The sequence below is a fragment of the Pan paniscus genome, chromosome Y (genome assembly GCF_029289425.2).
Source record: "Pan paniscus chromosome Y, NHGRI_mPanPan1-v2.0_pri, whole genome shotgun sequence".
NCBI classification, from domain to species: domain Eukaryota; kingdom Metazoa; phylum Chordata; class Mammalia; order Primates; family Hominidae; genus Pan; species Pan paniscus.
In genome coordinates, this window is record NC_073273.2 from 45,656,405 (window position 1) to 45,675,243 (window position 18,839).

The 18,839-nt window shown below is 57.8% G+C and overlaps 2 protein-coding genes across 19 annotated transcripts in view; one reads left to right on the forward strand and one right to left on the reverse strand.

The window, feature by feature from the left end:
- Positions 1 to 11,748, reverse strand: part of LOC129395719 (putative uncharacterized protein FLJ46204) — a 26,223-nt gene extending 14,475 nt beyond the window's left edge. For 10 of the 18 annotated variants that reach the window (XM_063602054.1, XM_063602047.1, XM_063602051.1 and 7 more), the window contains exons 1-5: positions 11,087 to 11,748; positions 10,170 to 10,265; positions 7,152 to 8,738; positions 5,388 to 5,521; positions 234 to 4,192 (exon numbers count right to left, since the gene is read on the reverse strand). In XM_063602054.1, the coding sequence (XP_063458124.1) occupies positions 8,116 to 8,738; positions 10,170 to 10,265; positions 11,087 to 11,516 (1,149 nt within the window). In that variant the 5' untranslated portion in view covers positions 11,517 to 11,748 and the 3' untranslated portion in view covers positions 234 to 4,192; positions 5,388 to 5,521; positions 7,152 to 8,115. The remainder of the gene's footprint in view (positions 1 to 233; positions 4,193 to 5,387; positions 5,522 to 7,151; positions 8,739 to 10,169; positions 10,266 to 11,086) is intronic. The other 8 variants (XM_063602055.1, XM_063602057.1, XM_063602052.1 and 5 more) reach the window with 5 other exon arrangements.
- On the forward strand, positions 11,674 to 17,634 carry LOC129395394 (ADP/ATP translocase 3). The gene is made up of 4 exons (XM_055107118.2): positions 11,674 to 11,951; positions 14,141 to 14,627; positions 16,451 to 16,591; positions 17,120 to 17,634. The coding sequence occupies exons 1-4, from the start codon at positions 11,841 to 11,843 to the stop codon at positions 17,275 to 17,277; spliced, it is 897 nt and encodes a 298-aa protein (XP_054963093.1). The 5' UTR covers positions 11,674 to 11,840; the 3' UTR covers positions 17,278 to 17,634.
- Positions 17,635 to 18,839: the final 1,205 nt, after the last annotated feature.

The following is an 18,839-nucleotide window of genomic DNA, read 5'->3' on the forward strand; positions in this document are numbered from 1 at the left end:
AGGAGGAAAAGGAGGCTGCATTCAGGGAGGAGGGGACAGAGGCTGAATTGGGGGAGGAGGGAATGGAGGCTGCATTTTTAGTGGAGGAGATGGAGGCTGCATTCGGGGAGGAGGGGATGGAGGGACAGCCAGGGATAACTGTTCAGCCCACGGATGTTCTGGGAACCATCAGCCTTCCAGAGTAGCCAGTGGGGACTCCCGGGGAGGGCGGTGGAGACAGGGCTTTCTCCTACCTCCTAGCAGACAGACGGCTGCTGTGACGGTGCCATCTACCAGGCAGGGTCTCAGTCCTTCTCCGCACTCCAGCCTCCATCTTCCCATCTTCTGCACGATTTCCAGTGTGTTTCCTCCATGGGACACCATCGCTGCCACTCACCCCTGGATGCCCACAGGCTACGGAGTGGCAGTTCTCTGGGCGGCTTCCATCCTCCTGCCTTGGTGCAGAGACTGTCACAAGCGGGACCTCCCCAGCCCCTGCTGCGGGGCTGAAATGCGTCTGTAAACACCCCCCACCCCGAGCCCAGGCAGGCCAGACTCACACCCACCCCATGAGGCCCTCCTGGGCACACACTCACTGCGGTTGTAGGGAGCTCAGCGCATCCACGTTTCCCCCGTGCTCCGCTCCCAGTTGCTTTTCCCGGGCTGTGTCCCGACCCTCAGACCTCAGTTCGCCCTCTGGTGCCCACACAGCCCCCTTTCCTCCCTGGCCCCCCAACCAGGGAGTGGCTGGGCCAACCTGGGGCTGGGCTGGGGTGGAGCCCTTTAACTCACAGCCTTGACCTCAGGAGGCACTGAGGTTCAGGAGGCATCTGCAAAGCGAGGAGAACCGGAGCAGGCCTAGGTGCTGTTTTCACGTCGCGAGCACCCAGCTTACCTGCTCCTGGGCTGGGCGTCAGTCTGCTGTATTTCAGCTGTTTTCCTTTTTCCGAGACGGACTCTGGAGTTTAGCTCTTCTTGCCCAGACTGGAGTACAATAATGCAATCTCGGCTCACTGCAACCTCGGCCTCCCGGGCGGCCTATTACAAGGTGCAAGCTCCACCTCCCGGGCAGCCTATTTCAAGGTGCAAGCCCCGCCTTCTACGCCTATTTCAAGGTGCAAGCCCCGCCTTCTACGCCTATTTCAAGGCGCAAGCCCCGCCTCCCGGGCGGCCTATTACAAGGTGCAAGCTCCACCTCCCGGGCAGCCTATTTCAAGGTGCAAGCTCCGCCTCCCAGGCGGCCTGTTTCAAGGTGCAAACTCCGCCTCCTAGGCCTATTTAAAGGCGCAAGCCCCGCCTCCCGGGCGGCCTATATCAAGGTGCAAGCTCTGCCTCCCAGGCAGCCTATTTCAAGGTGCAAGCCCCGCCTCCTAGCCCTATTTCAAGGCGCAAGCCCCGCCTCCTGGGTGGCCTATTTCAAGGTGCAAACTCCGCCTCCTAGGCCTATTTAAAGGCGCAAGCCCTGCCTCCCGGGCGGCCTATATCAAGGTGCAAGCTCTGCCTCCCAGGCAGCTTATTTCAAGGTGCAAGCTCTGCCTCCCGGGCGGCCTATTTCAAGGTGCAAGCCCCGCCTCCTAGCCCTATTTCAAGGTGCAAGCCCCGCCTCCCAGGCAGCTTATTTCAAGGTGCAAGCTCCGCCTCCCGGGCGGCCTATTTCAAGGTGCAAGCCCCGCCTCCTGGGTGGCCTGTTTCAAGGTGCAAACTCCGCCTCCTAGGCCTATTTAAAGGCGCAAGCCCTGCCTCCCGGGCGGCCTATATCAAGGTGCAAGCTCTGCCTCCCAGGCAGCTTATTTCAAGGTGCAAGCTCTGCCTCCCGGGCGGCCTATTTCAAGGTGCAAGCCCCGCCTCCTAGCCCTATTTCAAGGTGCAAGCCCCGCCTCCCAGGCAGCTTATTTCAAGGTGCAAGCTCCGCCTCCCGGGCGGCCTATTTCAAGGTGCAAGCTCCGCCTCCCAGGCGGCCTGTTTCAAGGTGCAAACTCCGCCTCCTAGGCCTATTTAAAGGCGCAAGCCCTGCCTCCCGGGCGGCCTATATCAAGGTGCAAGCTCTGCCTCCCAGGCAGCTTATTTCAAGGTGCAAGCTCTGCCTCCCGGGCGGCCTATTTCAAGGTGCAAGCTCCGCCTCCCAGGCGGCCTGTTTCAAGGTGCAAACTCCGCCTCCTAGGCCTATTTAAAGGCGCAAGCCCTGCCTCCCGGGCGGCCTATATCAAGGTGCAAGCTCTGCCTCCCAGGCAGCTTATTTCAAGGTGCAAGCCCCGCCTCCTAGCCCTATTTCAAGGCGCAAGCCCCGCCTCCTGGGTGGCCTATTTCAAGGTGCAAACTCCGCCTCCTAGGCCTATTTAAAGGCGCAAGCCCCGCCTCCCGGGCGGCCTATTTCAAGGTGCAAGCCCCGCCTCCTAGCCCTATTTCAAGGTGCAAGCCCCGCCTCCCAGGCAGCTTATTTCAAGGTGCAAGCTCCGCCTCCCGGGCGGCCTATTTCAAGGTGCAAGCTCCGCCTCCCAGGCGGCCTGTTTCAAGGTGCAAACTCCGCCTCCTAGGCCTATTTAAAGGCGCAAGCCCTGCCTCCCGGGCGGCCTATATCAAGGTGCAAGCTCTGCCTCCCAGGCAGCTTATTTCAAGGTGCAAGCTCTGCCTCCCGGGCGGCCTATTTCAAGGTGCAAGCCCCGCCTCCCGGGCGGCCTATATCAAGGCACAAGCCCCGCCTCCTGGACCGCCTATTTAAAGGCGCAAGCCCCGCCTCCCAGGCAGCCTATTTCAAGGTGCAAGCCCCGCCTCCTGGACGGCCTATTTCAAGGCGCAAGCCCCGCCGCCCGGGCGGCCTATTTCAGGGCGCAAGCTCCGCCTCCTAGCCCTATTTCAAGGTGCACCCTCTGCCTCCTGGGCGGCCTATTTCAAGGTGCAAGCTCCTCCTCCTAGCCCTATTTCAAGGTGCACCCTCTGCCTCCTGGGCGGCCTATTTCAAGGTGCACCCTCTGCCTCCTGGGCGGCCTATTTCAAGGTGCACCCTCTGCCTCCTGGGCGGCCTATTTCAAGGTGCTCGCTGCACAGATGGGAGTGGTTTTCTGCAGTGGTCACGGATGAACTCAATAACACCCAAGTCACACGCTGCTCCACCCTTACAGTGGCCTCGTATCACAAAAGAACGTGTAGGTTGCTTTGTGCTTTAAGAGAACAGCTGAAATAGGCTGGGTGCAGTGGCTCACGCCTGTCATCCCAGCACTTTGGAAGGCTGAGGTGGGTGGATCACCTGAGGTCAGGAATTCGAAACCAGCCTGGCCAACATGGTGAAACCCTGACTCTACAGAAAATACAAAAATAGCCAGGTGTGGTGGTGGGTGCCTATAATCCCAGCTACTGGGGGGAGGCTGAGGCAGGAGAATCGCTTTAACCTGGGAAGCAGAGGTTGTGGTGAGCCAAGATCATGCCATTGTACTCCAGCCTGGGCAACAAGAGTGAAACTCTATCTCAAATAAAGAAAGAAAAAAGAAAACAGCTGAAATAGGCTGGGTGCAGTGGCTCACGTCTGTCATCCCAGCACTTTGGGAGGCTGAGGTGGGCGGATCACCTGTGGTCAGGAATTCGAGACCAGCCTGGCCAACACAGTGAAATCCTGTCTCTACACAAAATACAAACACTAGCCGGGCGTAGTGGCAGGAGCCTGTAATCCCAGCTACAGGGGGGAGGCTGAGACAGGAGGATGGCTTGAACCCAGTAGGTGGAGGTTGCAGTGAGCCGAGATTGTGCCACTGCACTCCAGCCTGGGCGACAGAGTGAGACTCCGTCTAAATAAATAAATAAGAGAAAACAAAACTGACCTCTATATATTTTATATAATATAAATTATGTGTTCCATAAATTCTGTAAATGATGTGTTCTATCCATGTACAGGCACATGTGTAGAGATGTGTGTATTCAGGTGTGTATACATACATACACATACACACCCATCTGTGCACACACACACACACAGTCACGTGTGTCACTGAATGACAGGGACCTGTTTCGGGAAATGCATCCTTAGGCGATTCTCTTTGTGTGCCCATCACGCGGTGCACTCACACATACCGCCGCGGCACATACACCCTGCTACTCACCTGGGCTGTGTGGCAGGGCCCCCAGCTCCCGGCCTGCTACTCACCTGGGCTGCATGGCAGGGCCCCAGGCTCCCGGGCTACAAACCTGGACAGCAGGTGAGTGTGCTGAGTGCTGCAGGCTGCTGTAATACAATGGTAGGGATTTGTGTGTCTACAAATAAAGGCACAGGAAAACTACGGTATTACCATCTCCTGGGACCTCCGCTGTCTAGGAAGGCCGTTGTTGACTGAAGGGTTGTTACCTGGCACGGGTGACTGTGTATAATTCTGGACAGACTCCGTTTTTTTTTGGTCTGTTTTTTTCTTTTTTGAGACAGAATCTCACTCTGTTGCCCAGGCTGGAGTGCAATGGCATGATCTCGGCTCACTGCAACCTCCACCTCCCGGGATCAAGTAATTATCCTGTCTCAGCCTCCCGAGTAGCTGGGATTACAGGCACCCGCCACCATGCCCGGCTAATTTTTGTATTTTTAGTAGAGATGGTGTTTCACCATGTTGGCTAGGCTGGTCTGGAACTCCCAACCTCAGGTAATCCGCCTACCTTGGCCTCCCAAAGTGCTGGGATTACAGGCACGCGCCACCAAACCCAGCTAATGTTTGTATTTTTAGTAGAGATGGGGTTTCCCCATGTTGGCCAGGGTGGTCTAGAACTCCTGACCTCAGGTGATCCGCCCACCTCGGCCTCCCACAGTGCAGGGATTACGGGCATGCGCCACCACACACGGCTAATTTTTGTATTTTTAGTAGAGACGGGGTTTCACCATGTTGGCCAGGCTGGTCTCGAACTCCTGACCTCAGGTGATCTGCCCGCCTCGGCCTCCTAAAGTGCTGGCATTGCAGGCGTGAGCCACCGTGCCCAGCCTGACTCATTTTTTTTTTTTCAATCACACATGGTGTCTCCATGGGAGGCCTAGATGAAGCAAGAAGAAAATTTGGCTTTGATGATGAAAGGGGGAGTCCAGTGCGGTGGCGCATGCCTGTGGCCCTCACCACGTGGCAACCAAGAAGGAGGAGGCTTCCAGGCCCCTCCATCACACTGGCCTCAGCGTGGGGCCAGGCAGGACCTGATAGCCACCAGGAGATGCCACGGAGCCCGGCCCTGGAGAGCAGCCAGGCCTCTGTCCCTCCTACCTCCCTCCTCCCTCCCTTCCCACGTCAGCCTGGCCCGTAACTGTCCCTCCTTCCTCCCTTCCCACATCAGCCTGGCCCAGAGCTGGGGCGACAGCATCCCAGTCACCTCGGGCTGCCCCAGCCAAACTCCTCTGTCCTGTTCTGGGAAAGCAGGCAAAGTCCCTGCCTACAGGGTTCCCCACGTACCTGCAGGACGCCATCTGTCTTAAGGCACGAAGCCCGGGGCCTCCGTAGGGCTCACAAGCGGCTTCTAGAGAAGATGCCCGCCACAGCTGCTCTCTGCTCCATCTCAGGTGACCACTGGCCATCTTGGAAGAAACCTGCTTTGATGGTTTTCAAGCCTGAAGCTCCTTCCTCTCCAGCCCCTGCCACCCGGGGCGGGGAATGGGGACGGGATGGAGACAGAGGTGGGCCCAAGCCCTCCAGGAGTTCTAGGGGCTAGGGACAGGTTCCCACCACTTGGATGCCCAGGGAAGGCCCCACCTCGGATTGAAACGTTCATGGGTCCGAGAAGGTTCTGGGAGTCACCCCAGGAAGAGGCCGGCATGGGGGGGGCCTCTCGGTGGAGAGAACCAGAGGCGCCTGCCCTAGGGGGAACCCAAGCCCCCCTTCGTCTTGGCTGCTGGGAGTGGGCTGGGGGGCCGCATGGTTGCAGCAGGGACCTCCAGCATGGCCTCCCTGTGTTCTGGTGCCCTCGCCATTTGCCCTTAAACCAAGGGCCCGTGGAGGGAGTCCCCCAGGTGGAAAGAAGCCGGATAAAGGGTCCCTGGGGCTTGTTCCTCTCCCTCTCCCTTCTGTGTCTGCTGGAACTTTTTTTTTTTTTTTTTTTTGAGACATTCTCACTCTGTGGCCCAGGCTGGAGTGCAGTGGTGTGATCTCGGCTCACTGCAACCTCCGCCTCCCGGGTTCAAGCGATTCTCCTGCCTTAGCCTCCGCAGTAGCTAAAATTACAGGCGCCCACCACCATGCCCAGCTAATTTTTTTGTATTTTCAGTAGAGACGAGGTTTCACCATGTTGGCCAGGCTGGTCTTCAGCTCCTGACTTCAGGCAATCCACCCCCCCTCGGCCTCCCAAAGTGCTCGGATGACAGGCGTGAGCCACCGCGCCCAGCCCGTCTTTTTATTCACTGGAGTAACTGCAAAAACAGGACCTCTGGACTGTAAGAGTCTGTGTGTGGCATGCACAGAACATCCCGAGGATTGTGATGATTTAAAAACCAGTGGGGTGGCAAGGCTGGAATTCTGTGCAGGGCAGCCTGGCGGGCCAGGTTCACCCACTCCCTCCTGCTCCACTCAGCAAGCACTGCACTATGAGTGTCTGGTGCATACCAGGAGTGTCCGTCTGGCTCTAAAACAGCCTCTGGATTCATCTGGGGGCCGGGGCAGGGGAAGCGGGAGGACAACAGATCCTAAGGATGATGTTGAGTACACAGCTCCTCCCCACCTGCCCAGCTCGAAGGCCCACGTCCAGGGAAGCTTTGCAGAGAGCCCTTTTCCAGGGTAAAAGTCTTAGGGGGCTCTTCTAGGGGGAGAGGTCTTGGGGAGCCCTCTTCCAGGGGGCAGGTCTTGGGGGGCACCTTCAGGGGGGAAGTCTTTGAGGCAGCCCTCTTCACGGGGGAAGTCTTGGGGGGCCTCCTTCAGAGGGCAGGTCTTCGGGGGACCCCTTTGGGGGGGCCTTTTGAGGGGCCCTTTTCAGGGGGGTGACCCTGGGAGTCCCTTTTCAGGGATGAGGTCTTGGGGAGCCCTCTTCAGGGGCAATGCCTTTTGGGGGCCCTCTTCTGGGGAAAGGGGTCTGTCAAGCCCTCTCATCCTGCAGCCTCATCAGCCCTCCCCAGACCACACTTCGTACAGGCAGAGCCTCGGCAATGATTAATTACAAAAGATGCGCTGCTGCCCCCACCTGACACAGAGCCTGGCACCCCACCCCACCCTGCACAAAGCCAACCTCACCCCGGCTCTGATTCCTTCCCGGCCATCCGATGAAGCCTGAAGTCTTCCCGTTAAAACACCTCTGCTTCTGGGTGGGGCGCGGTGGCTCACAGCTGTCATCCCGGCACTTTGGGAGGCCGAGGTGGGCGGACCACTTGAGGTCAGGAGTTGGAGACCAGCCTGCTTGGGCCTGGCACCCAGGATGTGCTTGGCAAATGCTTCTGGAATGGATGGATGGAACCCCATCTCTACTAAAAATACAAAAATCAGGCGTGGTGGTGCACACTTGCTATCCCAGCTACTTGGGAGGCTGAGGCAGAAGACATGCTTGAACTTGGGAGGCAGGGATTGCAGTGAGCCGAGATCACGCCACTGCACTCCAGCCTGGGCGACAGAGCAAGACTCCGTCTCAATAAACACACAAACAAAAAAACCCACGTCTACTTCTATTATTAACCCACCTACTTTTCTGAGCCCCAAGGGGCTTTCTGGACACAGATTCCAGGAGAGCGGCTGCTGGTCAGGCAGCAGTGATCTCTAAAGCCACGCAGGTAATTTTATCAGATGCTGACAGAGAAGGGGTTCTCATGGATGGGTACCTGGCAGGCGGATCGGGGCTCATTCCTTTCTTCTCGGTCCTTGGAGGGGCAGGGCGGTGAGAGACACAGCTCTACCCCCACTATCCAGCAGCTGTTGTCTCTCCCACTTCCAATTCCCGGGTGTGAGGCCCACCTGATCCTCCTTTCCCAGGGAGGCTGTGTGGCCCCAAAGGCCTCCCAGGTCATGCCCTAGTCAGGCATAGCGACTGTGTTGTTCCCTCCCAGATACGAGGGGCAAAGGAGTTAGTGTCCAAGGCTAAGTCCCACGTGCAGCACTCTGTGTGGAAAAACAGCCCCAATTAGCAATTCATTCATCCATCCATCCATCCATCCATCCATCCATCATCCATTCATTCCAGAAGCATTTGCTGAGTGAGCACATCCATCTATCCATTATCCATCCACCCACCCATTACCCATCCAATTATCCATCCATTCCAGAAGCATTTGCCGATCGAGCACATCCATCCATCCACCCACCCATTCATTATCCATCCATCCATCATCCATCCATCCATCCATCCATCATCCATCCATCTATCCATTATCCATCCATCCATTATCCATCCATCCGTTATCCATTCACCCATCCATCCATCCATCCATCCCAGAAGCCATTTGCCAAGCACATGCTGGGTGCCAAGCCCAAGCAGGCGGGCATCCTCCTGGCTCTGAGAGGAGCTTGAGCAGAGCCCACAGACAGTACCACCCTGCTGGCGGGTCACCAAGCCACCAAGCCAGTGCAGGCTGAGGGCTGAGCACACAGAGCACCGTCTCAGTGTCTGGACATGGTTAGCCGTCCCCACCCGCGTGGAAGGAAACTTTTTCTCTCCCCTAAGACAGGCTTTGCAGACTTGGAAAGGGAACGCTGTGTTCCAGGGCTCAGACCTGGAGCCCCGGCCAGAGCAGATACGAGCCAGCCTCATCTGGAAATAGCAGCTCTGGTCCCGGCCTCGCTGAGGCACTGAAAACCAGCACCAGGGCCCCGTCCAGCTCGGCCTCACTGAGGCTGGGAAACAAACACAGGTCTGTAAGGCGCAGCTCCCCCAGCAAACTCCCCAACCCTGCCCAGCACCCACAGCGCTCCCGGCCTCTGTCCTCTATTCCAGGACCCCTGTAGCGAGCCTGGCTTGGTCCTGGGTCCTCAGGGGACACTGTCCACCCCCGCTGCCCTGGCAGAGCCTCAGGAATGTGCTTGGTCTCCACAGCCCTCCCCACAGCAATGTCCCAAGGTTAGACCTACCCATGCCTCAGTGACTTCTGAGGCACCTGTCCCGCCGCCCAGCAGCCACTCCAGCCTCCAGAGCTGGCCCCAACCTCCAGCCCCAGGCTGAGCTGCCCTCCCCAGAGGTCAGGAAAAGCCTCAGGCAGGGCTCACAGCTGCACCCAGGAGTCACCCAGGGTGACCCCGCTCTCCGGGGCGGGTCACTCCTGCCCACCCACAGCCAAGGACTGTCACTTTCTCAGTACACAAGGGAGAGAAAGGAAAAACAAGAGCGAGAAAGACACAAGGAGAGAAAAGGAAGGGAGAAGCAAAGAAAAAAGAAAGACACAGGGAAAGAAGAGGAAGGAAAAGAAGGGAGGAAAGGGAGGAAGGAGGGAGAGCGGGAGGAGAGGGAAAGAAAGGGAGAGACAGGGAAAAGCAGGAAAGAAAGGGAGAGACGGGGAAAGGCAGGAAAGAAAGGGAGAGACAGGGAAAGGCAGGAAACGAAAGGAAGCGGTGGGAAGGGAAAGAAGTGAAAAGGAAGGCGGGGAGGGAGGGACGGGAGAAAGGGAGGAAAAGAGCAAAGGAGACAGGGAGACAGGAAAGAAAAAGGGGAGGGAGGCAAAGGGGGAAAGGGAGAAAAAGAAAGGAAGAGAGAGGGAATGATGGAGAAAAACAGGAGGGAGGGAGGAGAGAAGAAAAAGGAAAAGGAGGGAGGAGAGAGGAAAGAGGCAGGGAGGTAGGATAGAAAAAGACGGAGGAGAGAAGAAAAAAGAAAAGGGGGCGGGGTGCAGTGGTGCACGGCTGTAATCCAGCACTTTGGGAGGCCGAAGTGGGCGGATCACCTGAGGTCAGGAGTTCAAGACCAGCCTGGCCAACATGGTGAAACCCCATCTGTCCTTAAAAAAAAAAAAAAAAAAAAAATAGCCGGGTGGGGTGGCTGGCACCTGTAATCCCAGCTACTTGGGAAGTTGAGGCAGAAGAATCTCTAGAACCTGAGAGGCAGAGGTTGCAGTGAGCTGAGATCACGCCACTGCACTCCAGCCTCGGTGATAGAACAAGTCTCCATCTCAAAAAAAAAAAAAAAGGAAAACGGGGAGAAAGGGAGAAACAGGAAGGAAAGAGCAAGACAGGAAAGAATAAAAGGAAGAAGAAAAAGAGAGGCAAAGGGAGAGAGGAAAAATGAAAAAAAAAAAAAAACGGAAAAGAGACAGCTAGGCGTGGTGGCTCACATACCTGTCATCCCAGCACTTTGGGAAGCCGAAGTGGGCGGATCCCCTGAAGTCGGGAGTTCGAGACCAGCCTGTCCAACATGGTGAAACCCCGTCTCTACTAAAAATATAAAATTAGCTGGGCGTGGTGGCGCCTGCCTGTCATTCCAGCTACTCTGGAGGCTGAGGCAGGAGAATCGCTTGAACCCGGGAGGCGGAGCTTGCACTCCAGCTTGGGCAACAAGAGCGAAACTCTGTCTCAAAAGAAAAAAAAAAACGGAAAAGAGAGAGGGGAGAAAGGGATGAGAGGAAGGAAGACAGGAAATAAAGAGGAAAAGGAAAAGAGAGGGAAGGAGGGAAAAGCAGAAAAGGGAGGAAGGGAAGGAAAGAGGAAAAGGGAAGGAGAGACGGAAAGAGGGAGAAAAAAGAGGGAGGAAGCAAAGAAAAAACAGAGGAAGGGCGGAGGGAGAAAAGCAGAAAAAGGGAGGAAAAAAATGAAAAAGAGGGAAGAAAGGTAGCAAGAAAGGAAGGAGAAAGGGAGAGAGAAATGAAAGAAAAAGGAAGGGAGGGAAACGAAGGGAGACACGGAAAGAGGGAGAAAAAGGAGGGAGGCGGGAAAGCAGCAAAAAGCAAAGGCAAGCAGGGAAGGAAGAGACGGGAGAAAAGGGCGGGCGGGAGAGAGCCGGGAAGGGAGAGGAGGAGGGAGGACGGAGGAGGGAGGCGGGAGGGAGGACGGGGGAGGGAGGCGGGAGGGAGGAAGGGCGGAGTGGGAGGTCGGGAAGCAGGACTCCGGCCGCAGCCCCCGCCGGGCAGACACGGGGACAGACACGGGGAACTAGGGGAGCCCGGGCAGGTGGGCGCGGCCCACGGAACCCCCAGCCCCGGCGCGGAGGGCACCGCGGGGTCAAAGAACGGAGACCCAGAGATCCCCCCCCAACCAACCTAGGCCGGGCGCGGAGGGCGGCGCGGAGTCACGGATCGGCAGCGGGACTGAGCCGCGCCCACGTGGAAGCCGCCGCAGGCTTCGCGCGGGGCTCCCCGGGTGCACGCGGGCAGGGGCCGGGGTCTCCCGACGCACGACCCCGGAGAGTGTTGAAAGGGTCGGAGCTGCCTGGAGGTCAAGGGTCAAGGGTCGGGGGTCGGGGCACCACATGTCGCACATCCCGGCGGGGTCGCCGCGGCCTCCGGGAGAAAGCGGACGGCGCACTCGGAGCGAACGGGGCATCAGGGTGGGCTTCTGACTCCGCAGCCGCCCTCCCGCCCGCTCGGGTACTGGCAGCGGCGTGACCTTCACAAGGTCAAGGTTGCCGCGGAACCCCCAGCGGCTCCTACGGCGCATGGGCGGGGCCTGGCTCCCGGCATACCTAGGCATGCGGGGCGGGGCGTCTCCGGGGAGCGCAGCCAATGGGCGCGGTTCGCTGGACTGCGGGGCGGGACGCAGCGGGATTCCCGGCAGCCCTCAGAGGCGAGGCACGCAGGCTGGGGCGGGGCGGGGCCGGGCGGCGCAACCAATGGGAGCGGCGCGAGGAGGTGCGGGGGCGGAGAGTGGGCGTGGCGTCGGCGTCTTAGCGGCTGCGCGGTGGCTGCTCCGTCCTTTCGGTCCCGGCGGCGGCAGGGCTGAGCCAGCGACGCCCTCCATTCACTCTCCGCGCCCGTTCTCCGGCTGTCCTCCCGTTCCGCTGCCCGCCCTGCCACCATGACGGAACAGGCCATCTCCTTCGCCAAGGACTTCTTGGCCGGAGGCATCGCCGCCGCCATCTCCAAGACGGCCGTGGCTCCGATCGAGCGGGTCAAGCTGCTGCTGCAGGTGGGGACGCGGGCGCGGCCGCTCCGGGGAATAGGGGACGGGAACCGAGTGGCCGGGTCGGGCGGGGACGTGGGCAGCACAGCCTTGCAGGCGGGCGCCGGAAGTGGAAGGCCGCGATCGCTTTGTCCACGAGCCGCCGGCTTCCGGGGGCCGCATCACGTGACCGCTGCTGCAGGGCGTGGCAACGTCCACGCGTGCGCACTGGGCCCGGCGGGCGGGGGGAATGCGGCACGGATTGGAGGGCGCATGCGCGCTGAGCAGGTCCCATGGACGGACCCTGCGGCTGGCGGGCCTTGACCTTGAGCTCAATCCTGCGGGTCCCCCGGGCTGGGACCAACCCTTCCGGCGGATGCCTGGCCGGCGTCTGCTCTTGCTCCCTCCACCGTGAAGGGTAATTGTAAGGCCAATAGGGCAACGAGCCTGCCCGCAGGTGTCCTGGAATAACCAGGATATGGTTATTGGTGGTTCTTACCCCCCTTCTTAGCTGATTTGTGCAATTCTGATCCACAGCAATGCATTTTTTGTCTTTTGGGAGAGGCTTATAGAAAGTAGCATGATGCCTAGGAACATTGCCGCCAGGACGTCCTTGCTAACGTTGTACTCCCAGTGACAGCTCGGTGATGGGAATGAATAGGCTTGGGTGCAAGGACCGGTCACGCCCGGGATCCCAGCGCTTTTGAGAGGCCCGGGGAGGATCGCTTGAGGCCAGGAGTTTGAGAGCAGCCGGGGCCACACAGCAAGACCTCACCTCAAAAAAAAATTATTTTAACTAAGCAGAACGTCCCAGTGCATTGAGAGGCCCGGAGAGGATCACGTGAGCTCAGGAGTTTGAGACCAGCCTGGGCAACAGAGCAAGACCGCATCTCTAAGATAATTTTTTAAACCTAGTACAGGGTGGCGTGTCCCGGGAGTTTGAGACCAACCAGAACAACATAGCAAGACCCCATCTCTAAGAAAATTTTTAAAACTTAGCAGGCGGGGTGTCCCCGCACTTGGAGAGGCCCAGGGAGGATCGCCTGAGCTCAGGAGTTTGAGACCAGCCAGGGCAACATAGCAAGACCCCATCTCTAAGAAAATTTTTTAAACTTAGCAGGACGGGGTGTCCCAGCACTTGGAGAGGCCCAGGGAGGATCGTTTGAGCCCAGGAGTTTGAGACCAGCCAGGGCAACATAGCAAGACCCCATCTCTAAGAAAATTTTTTAAACTTAGCAGGCGGGGTGTCCCATTACTTGGAGAGGCCCAGGGAGGATCGTTTGAGCCCAGGAGTTTGTGACCAGCCAGAGTAACATAGCAAGACCCCACATCTTAAAAAAAACTTTTTTTTTTTTTTTTTGAGACGGAGTCTCTCCCTGTCGCCCAGGCTGGAGTGCAGTGGCACGATCTCGGCTCACTGTAGCCTCCACCTCCTGGGTTCACGCCATTCTGCCTCAGCCTCCCTAGCCGGCGCCCACCACCACACCCTGCTAATGTTCTGTATTTTTAGTAGAGACAGGGTTTCACCAAGTTAGGATGCTCTTGATCTCTTGATCTCCTGACCTCGTGATCCGCCCACTCAGCCTCCCAAAGTGCTGAGATTACAGGCATGAGCCACTACGCCCGGCTTAAAAAATTTTTTTAAACTTATCAGGGCGGGATGTCCCAGCGCTTCGAGAGGCCCAGGGAGGATCACGTGAGCTCAGGAGTTTGAGAGCAGCTTGGTCATCGTAGCAAGACTCCATCTCTAAAAGTAACTTTTCAACTTAGTGGAGCTTGATGGTTGTGCATCTGTAGACCCGGGTACTCGGGAGACTGAGGCGGGAGGATGGCTTAATCCATGAGCTGGAGGCTGCAGTGAGGTGAGATCGCACCACTACACTCAAACCCGGGTAACAGCATGAGACCTTGTCTTTTTAAAAAAAGAAAGAGCCGGGTGCGGTGGCTCACAAGTTCAGCAGATCAAGACCATCCTGACTAACATGGTGGAACGCTCGTCTCTACTAAATAAGCAAAAAAATTAGCCGGGCGTGGTGGTGGGCGCCTGTAGTCCCAGCTACTCGGGAGGCTGAGGCAGGAGAATCACTTGATCACCCCATTGCACTCCAGCTTGGGCAACAAGAGTGACTTGTGTCAAAAAAGGATGCACTCTGGAGCTGGGATGTTTCTGGGTGGTGGGCCCCGGGTGCTGTCTGAACACCCTCTGCGTCCCCCAGGTCCAGCACGCCAGCAAGCAGATCGCTGCCGACAAGCAGTACAAGGGCATCGTGGACTGCATTGTCCGCATCCCCAAGGAGCAGGGCGTGCTGTCCTTCTGGAGGGGCAACCTTGCCAACGTCATCCGCTACTTCCCCACTCAAGCCCTCAACTTCGCCTTCAAGGATAAGTACAAGCAGATCTTCCTGGGGGGCGTGGACAAGCACACGCAGTTCTGGAGGTACTTTGCGGGCAACCTGGCCTCCGGCGGTGCGGCCGGCGCGACCTCCCTCTGCTTTGTGTACCCGCTGGATTTCGCCAGAACCCGCCTGGCAGCGGACGTGGGAAAGTCAGGCACAGAGCGCGAGTTCCGAGGCCTGGGAGACTGCCTGGTGAAGATCACCAAGTCTGACGGCATCCGGGGCCTGTACCAGGGCTTCAGCGTCTCCGTGCAGGGCATCATCATCTACCGGGCGGCCTACTTCGGCGTGTATGATACGGCCAAGGGTACGTGTGGCTGCCATCGTGAAGTCCCAGAGACGGGCTCAACACACAGACGTTCCCCCAGGGTCCCGTGGGCTGAAGGTCTGAGATAAGGTGTGGGCAGGGCTGGTTCCTCCTGCGGCCTCTCTGCTGGACTTGGAGACGCCGTCTTCTCCCTGTGCCCTCGCAGCATCATCCCTCTTTGTGTGTCTGGGTCCTCATCCCCTCTTCTTTTGGGATGTCTTAGTCCATTTCAGGCTGCTATCACAGAATACCATAGACTGGGTGACTTATAAACAACAGACATTGATTCTCCTACAGTCCTGGAGGCTGGAGGTCTGAGATCCAGGTGTGGGCAGGGCTGGTTCCTCCTGAGGCCTCTCTCCTAGCCTTGTAGATGCCGTCTTCTCCCTATGCCCTCACAGGGTCGTCCCTCTGTGTGTGTCTGTGTCCTCATCTCCTCTTGTTATGAGATGTCTTAATCCATTTCAGGCTGCTATCACAGAATACCATAGACTGGGTGGATTGTAAACAGCAGACATTGATTCTCCCACAGTCCTGCAGGCTGAAGGTCTGAGACCAAGGCATGGGCAGGGCTGGTTCCTCCTGAGGCCTCTCTCCTGGGCTTGGAGATGCCGTCTTCTCAGGCTTTTTCCTCTGTGTGTGTCTGTGTCCTCATCTATTGTTATGAGATGTCTTAGTCCATATCAGGCTGCTATCACAGAATACCATAGACTGGGTGGCTTACAAACAACAGACATTGATTCTCCCACACTCCTGGAGGCTGGAAGTCTGAGATCCAGGTGTGGGCAGGGCTGGTTCCTCCTGAGGCCTCTCTCCTGGGCTTGGAGACGCCGTCTTCCCCGTGTCCTCACAGGGTCGTCCCTCTGTGTGTGTCTGTGTCCTCGTGTCCTCTTCTGATGAGATGTCTTAGTCCATTTGAGGCTGCTATCACAGAATACCATAGAGTGGGTGGACTGTAAACAACAGACATTGATTCTGCCATAATCCTGGAGTCTGGAAGTCTGAGATCAAGGTGTGGGGCAGGGCTGGTTCCTCCTGAGGCCTCTCTCCTGGGCTTGTAGACACCGTCTTTTCCCTGTGTCCTCACAAGGTCGTCCCTCTGTGTGTGTCTGTGTCCTTATCTGCTCTTCTTATGAGGTGTCTTAGTCCATTTCAGGCTGCTAAAACAGTACTATAGACTGGGTGGCTTATAAACAGCAGACATTGATTCTCCCGGAGTCCTGGAGGCTGGAAATCTGACATCAAGGAGTGGGCAGGGCTGGTTCCTTCTGAGGCCTCTTTTTTTGGCTTGTAGACACCGTCTTCTCCCTGTGTCCTCACAGGGTCATCACTCCGTGTGTCTGTGTCCTCATCTCTTTTTAGAAGGACACTAGGGTCGTAGGATCAGGGCCCACCCTACTGGCCTCCTTTAGTCTTACCTCTTTAAAGACCTTATATCTAAGTACAGTTGCATTCTGAGGTCCTGGGGTGGGGGTGGGACTTCAGCATGTGGATTTTGAGGACAGAGTGTAACTCCCATAATAATGGTGACCCTTCAGAAGGTCAGGGCCGTATTCTCTTCCCCAAACAGGCCTAACCCCGGCCTCTGGGACTGTCTTGCTGGGCTCCGGTAGGTGGTAGGCGGCCTTTTCCCCTCCTGGCCCTGCCCCGACCTCTCGTGTTGTAAACATCAGCTGGCACTGAGCAGCCACGTGGAGGGGGCACTGGTGGTCTTGGAAGAGCTCGGCACCACCTCAGGTGGCCGTGAGCACACACTGGGGGCAGACCCTGGTCTCGGGTGGCCGTGCAGGCGCTGGAGAAGGTGACGTGCCGTTCCCCCACAGGCATGCTCCCCGACCCCAAGAACACGCACATCGTGGTGAGCTGGATGATTGCGCAGACCGTGACGGCCGTGGCCGGCGTGGTGTCCTACCCCTTCGACACGGTGCGGCGGCGGATGATGATGCAGTCCGGGCGCAAAGGAGGTACCCGCGTGGGCTCGAGGGGGTGGGGGACCCTTGCTGCCGGGAAGGGGAACCAAGCTCCTGGCCCTGGGCCCGTGGGAGGTCAGGAACCATCAAAGGAGGCACTTCCAGGGCGTGTGAGACAGCAAGTGTGTCCGAAAGTAACCTGGCTGTGTGGAAGGATTTTCCTGAACAATGGGCTTCTGATCTTTTTGGGGTTTCATGGTCCGGGCGGCAGTTTCTAAATCCCCGCCTCCTAGAACCTCTGGTTGCACCCACACCCTCGATCCTGCCTTCTCTGCATGGACCCCGGGGTGGAGATGGGGGACACCCAGGGCGGGGCCTGAAGTCCTGTGTCCATCCCTCCCTGAGACAGTGGCTTAGGAGGAGGGCTTGAGCTGGGGGAGCCTCAGGTATCACTCCTGTAATCAGAACTGTGGCTCAGGCGTCTGGGGTGTTATTTCTGTGAAATGTCTCTGTGGGCGCAGGTGGTGTCCGTGTCTTGAAGAGCTTGGCGGCGAGGCCCTCACTGTCTCCCTGTCGTTGCAGCTGACATCATGTACACGGGCACCGTCGACTGTTGGAGGAAGATCTTCAGAGACGAGGGGGGCAAGGCCTTCTTCAAGGGTGCGTGGTCCAACGTCCTGCGGGGCATGGGGGGCGCCTTCGTGCTGGTCCTGTACGACGAGCTCAAGAAGGTGATCTAAGGGCCGTGGCCGCCTCCTCCACACACACACACACACACCAGGGGAACCAAGAGAACCACGTAGAATCCTCAACCGTGCGGACCATCGAGCTTCGAGAAATTCCAGTTGTCTTTTTCCCAGCCGCATCCTGCCTGTAGACGGCCGGGGAAGGCTCTAGAAAAGGGGCGCATTGCGATCCAACCATCGGCAGCCGATTCCATGTCTTGATCACGGGGTGGGAGGGAACCGTGGCGTCCCTGCGTGGGGCCCATGGGTGAGACACTCCAATACTGAGACCTAGAGTCCAGATGCTTGTGGGACCCAAGTCGTGTTTTAAGTATTTATTTAAAACAAAAGAATCATGTTTTCCCACTTGTACTTCAGCGCTAGCCCCTGTTTTGCACAGCCGAGTGCTGGCGAGTATGTTCTATGTTGGGCCACCTGCTGCAAAACAATAAACAGAGGACGCAGCGGTCCTCCTGCCTGGCCGCGCACCTCTCCACAGGGCGGCCTGGGGTCTGGAGATGGGCGCTGGGCCCACGGGACGCAGATGGGGCCACGCTCTGCCCGTGGCTGGCCCACGTTCCCGGTCTGCGGTGCTGCCTCCTCCCCAGCACCCCCGGGGCACAGAGGGCAGGGTCACAGCTGGGAAGAGGCGGGGGGTAGAAACCAAGGCTGGCAGAAGTGTAGCCGGGCTCCCTGGTAAATGCTGGAGGACCCCAGGGCACCTGCACTTACTGTACCTTCTCTGAGAGCATTTGTATGATCACATGTCTCAGCTCTGGAGGCTGGAGGTCCCAGAAAACCAAGGTATGGTAGATTCAGTCTCTGGTGAGTACCCAGTTCCTGGCTTCTAGATGGCGCCTTCTCCCTGTGTGTCCTCAGATGATGGATGAGGCCAGGGTGCTCTCTGGAGTCCCTTCTGTAAGGGCACTGATCCCATCCATGAGGCCTCATGACTGCCAAAGACCCCCACTTCCCAACGCCATCACTTGGGAGAGGGGCGTTTTCAGCGTGAATCTTGGGGAAACTGAAACAGGCGTGACACCCTGCATTCCTCTCCACCTCCTGTAGCTCCTGAGGGCCACTCCAGCCCCCATTCCAGCATGAACAGTGGAGTCGATCGGGGTCCCCAGAGCGGCAGCTGTGTGTCCGTGGGGTCACCCGTGAGAATCCACCACAAGGGGTACCCACCGCGAGGCACGACAGCTTCCTTCGAGCTCTTTCTGCTCAAACATTCATTGCGGGGCAAGAAAAGCCGTGTTGAATCTCTACCGGGCCGAACCTTGGGCCTTGGTGTCAGCGCACGGCAGGGCCACAGGGACTACAGCCCTGGGGTTCCAGAGCCGGCTCTCCCGTGCTCTCCAAAAATCCCAGCCGTAGTAAAAAGAATCTTTCTGTTTTTTGAGATGGAGTCTCCCTCTCGCCCAGGCTGGAGTACAGTGGTGCAATCTCGGCTCACAGCAACCTCTGCCTCCCAGGTTCAAGCAATTCTCCCGCCTCAGCCTCCCAAGTAGCTGGGGCTACAGGCATGCGCCACCACACCCGGCTGATTTTAGTATTTTTAGTGGAGATGGGGTTTC

Coding starts and splice junctions, on each gene's coding strand:
- LOC129395394 (XM_055107118.2), top strand. CDS start 11,841: ATGACGGAACAGGCCATCTCCTTCGCCAAGGACTTCTTGGCCGGAGGC. Junction 11,952..14,140: donor GGGTCAAGCTGCTGCTGCAG/GTGGGGACGCGG, acceptor TGCGTCCCCCAG/GTCCAGCACGCCAGCAAGCA. Junction 14,628..16,450: donor CGTGTATGATACGGCCAAGG/GTACGTGTGGCT, acceptor GTTCCCCCACAG/GCATGCTCCCCGACCCCAAG.